Source organism: Castanea sativa, chromosome 12, assembly GCF_040712315.1.
Source record: "Castanea sativa cultivar Marrone di Chiusa Pesio chromosome 12, ASM4071231v1".
In the NCBI taxonomy this organism is placed as follows: Eukaryota; Viridiplantae; Streptophyta; class Magnoliopsida; order Fagales; family Fagaceae; genus Castanea; species Castanea sativa.
The window spans coordinates 41,455,291-41,462,360 of NC_134024.1; the positions used below are offsets into that span (position 1 = coordinate 41,455,291).

General features: G+C 34.7%; 1 protein-coding gene across 1 annotated transcript; it reads left to right on the forward strand.

Moving 5' to 3' along the window:
- Positions 1 to 875: 875 nt before the first annotated feature.
- On the forward strand, positions 876 to 5,889 carry LOC142618306 (uncharacterized). Its single transcript, XM_075791214.1, has 8 exons — positions 876 to 890; positions 1,733 to 1,850; positions 2,177 to 2,235; positions 4,131 to 4,510; positions 4,650 to 4,742; positions 4,837 to 4,944; positions 5,057 to 5,484; positions 5,666 to 5,889. Exons 2-6 carry the CDS (start codon positions 1,838 to 1,840, stop codon positions 4,937 to 4,939), a joined length of 648 nt encoding a protein of 215 aa, XP_075647329.1. The 5' UTR covers positions 876 to 890; positions 1,733 to 1,837; the 3' UTR covers positions 4,940 to 4,944; positions 5,057 to 5,484; positions 5,666 to 5,889.
- Positions 5,890 to 7,070: the final 1,181 nt, after the last annotated feature.

Genomic DNA, 7,070 nt, shown 5'->3' on the forward strand with positions numbered 1-7,070 from the left:
CGAAACTAAATTCGTCACTAAAGGCGATAAATAGTGACGAAATATAATTTCGTCACTATAGAGGTGGCTGAATTAGGGGCGCCAATTGGAAATGTAGGCGCGAAACAAGTGGAGCTACAGCGACGAATATATTGCGTCACTAAAAGTAATAGTTTTTGCGACGAAAAAATTCGTCGCTAAAGGTGCTGCTGTCATACTTTTAGTGACGAAATAATTTTCGTCGCTGAAGAATAGAATTAGCGACGAAAAGTGTTCGTCACTGAAAACAAAGCATGATTTAGCGACGAAAATATGCGACGAAAATAGAATCGTCGCTAAAGCTAATATATAGTGACGAAATGGAATTCGTCGCTATAGCTATCATATATATTCTTCTTTAGCTCTCTTTGTTTTCCTCACATATTCAACATTACCCAACTCATTCAGCATTACCCATTGATACCCATTCCCTCACACCAATACCCACTGATACCCATTCCCTCACAACCCAAATCTCACCTTCAGCGACGCTCCAGAACCGGCGACGCTCCAGAACCGGTGACGCTCCAGAACCGGCGACGCTCCAGCACCGGCGAAACATCGCGACGGTTCGCATCGCGTCGCGACGCTCCAGCCCGGTGATGGTTCGCGTCGCGACGCTCTAGCGCCGATTCGCGACGCTCCAGCGCCGATTCGCGACGCTCCAGCGCCGATTCGCGACGCTCCAGCACCGGTTCGCGTCGCCGATTTGCAACGATCCTGCGACCGCGACGGTTAGCGTCGCGACGGTTTGCCGATTCACAACGATCAGCGGCTCCCGTGACGCTTCAGCGACTTCCGGCGACGCTTCAGCGACTCCCGGCGACGCTCCCGCGACGAAACCGGCGACCCTTCGGCTTCCGTCTCCATAGGTAATTTCCTGTTCTTTTTTATTTTATTTTTTGGATTTTTGTCATTTATTTTTTATTTTCTTTTCTGGGTTTCTTTTTTTATTTTCTGCTCTATTTTTTTTTTCTTGAATCCCCTTTGAGCCGTGTAAGTTCTTTCTTTTCTTATGTTCTGTTTGGTTCCTGGGAAAAAAAAAACATATTTATTAAGTTTAGGTTCCAAGATTTGAAATTTTGAATTCTCAAACTGCTTAAGCCGCCAAACAGAGAGAAAGTTGTTAATGTGTTTGTTTGAGTGGATTAATTCTATTCAGTATTGTAGAAACTAATTCATAAATTTGAAATTCACAGTTAGTTAATCCATCATTTTTAAACCTTGCTTTAGTTTTTTTTTAATATTTTTAGATAGAGATTTTATTAATTGATTATTTAAATTTAAGTTGCGGGTTGACTATTTAGAATGAGAGACACTGAGCATTTCCACTGCTATGTTGACAAGTCTTATATTCTAACTGTGTTCATAGTAACTTAATTTTTTGGTTATTGGGTGTGGAAAATTTGTCAATTATCGTTAAATAACGAATCTTTCTTTTCCAATTGAATAACACACGTCTAATTTCTTGCTAAGATCAATGGTTTGTATGTGTTAATATAATATTATTGCTACTATATATAGTTGCTATTAGAATTTTCAAAATGACCTTAATTAATTTGAATCTTCAAGTACCGGTTGTAAGTTGCAAGCATTGTATTAAAGTGATTGTATTCTGTTGGTGGTTGGGATTTATTTTATCAATGTGTGTATTTGAGTTCATAATGATGTGTGTATTTGGGTTTATTTTTTTGGGGGTTTTTGGTTTTTGCAGACTAAGGATAGAATTTACCTTGTTTTGGAGTATTGTGATGGTGGTGACCTTGCGGCTTATATTAATAAACATGGAAAAGTTTCCGAGGCCATCGCTAGACATTTTATGAGGCAATTGGGTATTTATGATCACCCTTGCATTTACTTTTTTGGCTCTTGAATTACAATCAAGTTCATGTTGTTTTTATTTTTTTTTTAAATGTTTAGGCGATTGGGTATGTGCATGACCTTAGAGATACATAAAGTTAACGATTTTAGTCTGTGTAAAAACGTAATCAAATTAATGTCTTTAATGATTAAGCTCGTGGGGTATTTTTAGAAGTGTCAATTTTTAATAGTCTACATGTTAGTTGTTACTTCCCATGTTTACCTTTGTTGCATGTGTTTACAAAATAGAAGAAGTTTGGACTTTTAATTGTTCAATTTTGTTTGTCTTCTTTTGCAGCGGCAGGAATGCAGGTGCTTCAAGAAAAACACCTCATTCACAGAGATTTGAAACCTCAGGTATTTATGCTTCTCCTCAAACTGGAATTTTGAAGATAAGCTTAGATGATTGATATGATGTTATACTTTGAAGTCATATGTAGACCATGTAACCATGAGTGCCTTTGTGCTGGACATGTATGTTTGTCAGAAATTAGAATGCTATGCTGATGATTCATATCGTAATTAATTTGTGGGACTCTCGTGCACTTTTGTTTAGGACAGTTTTTGCACGTGCATGGCTTCTGTTTTATGGTTAACTACTACTAGAGGAGTACCTGTTCTCCTTTCCACTATATTATCCTCTCTTTTTTTGGGTGTTTGTGCATTTAGTTATTTGAAAGTGAAGGGGGATCTTTGAATGAAGTGAACTTAATAATCAATTGGTATTTAATAGAGATGTTTTGGAAGTGCCAATGTTGTTAGGGGAATTATTGCGTCAAAATATTTTGTCTTATAGGTTGAGTTTTAAGTAGTTTAGCTTATTTAATTACTTTTTGCACCTATAGTTTCAATCAACTGAACTACTTCTCATTTTTTTTCCTTCAATCTTACTATTTAACTCTAAATTCTAATAGTAATGAAATTGGGCTGAATGTTACATTGTCTAAACTCAATGACATGCCACCTGTATGTGATTCAGAGAAGCTACAACTGGTATGTATTCAAAAGACGTGCTATGCATCATGAGTTCAATTTATTGTTTTCACCAAAGAGAAGTTATCATTAGGGACTCAATTTTGTTATGTCTTCCAGTTATGACGTTATTTATTTATTTTATTTCTCCTTTACAGGCTAAATATACATTGTTTGCAATAATTTTGGATTTTTTCTGAAAGTTGTAAGCTTAGCTTGAGCAAAGTAAGTAAATTTTAGTTAAAAACTTATAAACTCTATACTTGTGATGTTGGAAATTGGATTTATGGTGGGTTTTTTTGTTGGAGCAAGCGGGTGGCTTGCATGGTGTGATAAGGTGGTTTAAATTCACATTGGGAGTGTTTTTAGTTTCTTGCAAATGTGAATGGAATTTGTTGATTAGATGTGATGAATAATGCTTCAATTGATTTCAATACTTGTAAACACTCTATACTTGTGATGTTTGTGATTGGTTTTGTGGTGGGTTGTTATGTTGAAGCAAGCGGGTGGCTTGCATGGTGTTATAAGGTGGTTTAAATTCATATTGGGAGTGTTTTTTTAATTCTTGCAAATGTGAATGAGTATTGTTAATTAGATGTGATGAATATTACTTTATTAGATTCCAATACTTGTAAACTCTATAGTTGTGATGTTGGAAATTGGATTTGTGGTGGGTTTTTGTGTTGGAGCAAGCGGGTGGCTTGCATGGTGTGATAAGGTGGTTTAAATTCACATTGGGAGTGTTTTTAGTTTCTTGCAAATGTGAATGGAATTTGTTGATTAGATGTGATGAATAATACTTTGATTGATTTCAATACTTGTAAACACTCTATACTTGTGATGTTTGTGATTGGTTTTGTGGTGGGTGGTTATGTTGAAGCAAGCGGGTGGCTTGCTTGGTGTTATAAGGTGGTTTAAATTCATATTGGGAGTGTTTTTTCAATTCTTGCAAATGTGAATGAGTATTGTTAATTAGATGTGATGAATATTACTTTATTAGATTCCATTACTTTATTAGATTCCAATACTTGTAAACTTTATACTTGTGATGCTGAAAATTGGATTTGTGGTGGGTTTTTGTGTTGGAGCAAGCGGGTGGCTTGCATGGTGTGATAAGGTGGTTTAATTTCATATTGGGAGTGTTTAAGTATTAATATAGATTTATGCATTCATGAATGAGATAGAATTTTATCTAAGTAGCTTATAGACTTAGATGTTAGAATACATTATGAATAAGTTGTCCTTATTTTACTAAAGTAGCATTCACTTTGCAATTGTAGTCGAACATGGATAAAAGTTGGATGACAATTGGTAAGACACCGGATGGCAGATTAAGTCGTCCATATATTGAAGGGGTCAATGCATTTCTTAATTTTGCAAGAGCGGTTGTGGATTGTAGTGGTAATATTCCGTGCCCGTGTATTCACTGTGTGAATTGCTATCGACAATCTCTTCAAACTGTGCGTATACATTTACTTCATCGTGGGATTATGCAATCTTACATTAATTGGTATAATCATGGAGAACCACGTGTATTAAACGAGAACATTCATGATAATGAAATGTCGGATGATGATCATATGGATGGTATCGATGCCTTGGTAGGTGATCAAATTAGAGGGGACTCATTGATGGGAAATGGACTAATAAGGATTGGCTGGTAAGTTATTTATGCGTATATTTTTATTATCCAATGTTTACTATATTATGTTGTCAAATGATTAACTTAATACTTAGATGAAGTTAATGTATATTGTTTTATTCATGATTTATTAAGTATCTTGAATGTTTTGTATTAGGAAAAATCAAGAAAGAACTCTGAAAATAGGAAGAAAACTTCAGGCAAACATAGATGCGGGACAAAGGCACTTGCTGTTAGGGTTGATGAGGAGGTGAATGTTTTTTTTCATTTCCTTAAACCTCGATATATTACATGTTGTGATTAATTAACTATATCTATCTAACTCTCGAATGTTAATTAATCAGACAAATAATAATGGCGGTCAAGTTCCTGAATTGGCAAAAATCTTCAAAGATGTTCATTTCAATCCAAATACGAATATGTGGATACACCATGAGGATGAAGTGACATATGTATGTGTAGCATTCCATCCCTATCATTCCATTTCTATCATGTTTGTAAAGCTATAACATATGTAGTATTAATGTTGTGATTGTTTGTTTCTTTCTCTCTTTTAAATGATAGGAAACTATTCTCAAAGTGCAAGAGGATCATTGTCAAGATCCTAATGCAATTCCCCTTACACAAGAGGAGATTTCAAACTTGGTTTTTAAGAAGAAGTCCGGTATTGTAAAAGGACTTGGCATGAGACCTTCTTCTTCTCTAGTAACCACCGCTTCATCTAATTCCTCGGTGGAGTATATCCAACGGCTAGAAAATGAGATAATTGAGCTCAAAGAGGCAAGAGCTAGGGACCAAGAGGAGCGAGTTAGGGACCAAGAGGAGCGAGTTAGGGAGCGAGCTAGGGAGCAAGAGGCACGAGCTAAGGAGCAAGAGGCACGAGCTAAGCAAGAAGAGGTCCAACAGAATATTCTTAACTTTTTGAGGAGCAAGGGTTATGATGATGCTCTTACCTATGGGGGTGGTTCATCTTCAAGTTAAAACACTTATTGGTTAGTACTTTATATTACATTTGAAAATCTATATTTGCTTTCTACAACTTATAAATTAGGAGTTGTGATTTTAATTCATTGGTGTGGCTACTCTTAATGCATTGTTAGAAATGTTTCTTATAACATAGTTAATGTTTTTACTTTAAGATTTTAATGTAGTATTGTTTTTATATTTGTGCAGATTTCTTATTGGTGGCTTTTAGGAGATTTACTTTTGGCATTACTTGAAGACATATGAGGACATCTTTCATTAGTTCAAACGCATGATTATGCTACACTTTTTGTATTGTTATAAAACATCTTGAGTTATTGTATGTATTGCAAACTTTTATTGTATGGAAGTTGTTTGAATTGGATGCTTCTTTTATTTTTTACTTGTGGAATGTATAGATCTTTTTTTATAAATGTGTTGTTCAAATTTGAGGTTTTAATAATGTAATGACAGGTTACAGGTTAATATCAAAGCTATGAAAAAAATAAAAACAGGAAATAAGTTTTAGGGACGAATTTTTTCGTCACAAATATTGCAACAAAAAATTGTTTTAGTGACGAAATATTTCGTCACTAAATGTAGCAAAATTTTTTAAGAAATGGTTTTAGTGACGAAAATTTTCGTCACTATATGTGCCTAGATTTTCTTAAAAATAGTTTTAGTGACGAATTTTTTCGTCGCTATATGTACCCGAAAATAGTTTTAGTGACGAAATTATTCGTCACTAAATATCAATTTAATAAACTGAAGTGTTTTTAGTGACGAAATATTTTCGTCACTGAATAGTGTTTTTAGCGAGGAAAACATTTAGCGACGAAATATTTTCGTCGCTAAAAGTTTTTTCTTTTTAAAACAAATCAGACTTTTAGTGACGAAAATTTTCGTCGCTAGGACTTTTAGCGACGGGGTTTCAGCGACGAAATGAGTTTCGTCACTAAAAGTCCGATTTCGTCGCTAAAGGTTCTTAGTGACGAAAAACTAGACTTTTAGTGACGAATTTTTTCCTCACTAAAAATACATTTTGTTGTAGTGATACTTTTCTCCAACAATTGTTTTGTCATTTTTGTTGGAAAATTTAGATCCCGATTGATAGAATTAACAAGTTTTAAACCCAAGTTGTCAATTAGATTTATTATGTATAAAACTTGTTAAAACAAACAAACATCAATATCATGTCAATATCATGCACAACAAAAAATTAAATAAGACAAGATAAGATGACCTAGGAAAACTAATGAAACAAACTAATTTCACAGTAAAAAACCTGGGAAGAAACCTTCCCGAAAAGCAATTCACTATAGTAAAGAGAAGTTTCAAATCTAGTACAAAACTTTTGTCTCTAGACTCAACAATCCCCATAGATGAACTTACAGCAGAAATCTTCTACCGCTTCAGAATCTCTGAACTCTTTAATATATGAACGCTACACTTTTGATGCACGAATCCCAGTATGTGACTAACACATCAACAATGAAGATTAAAAAGCACTTGGTTACAAAACCCTAAAGCGCAAAAATGCAGTAGCTTCTTTCAGAGAGAATAAGGCATCGGTCACCTTTTACATATGTTCTCCTTGTATTCTTTTATGTGACGG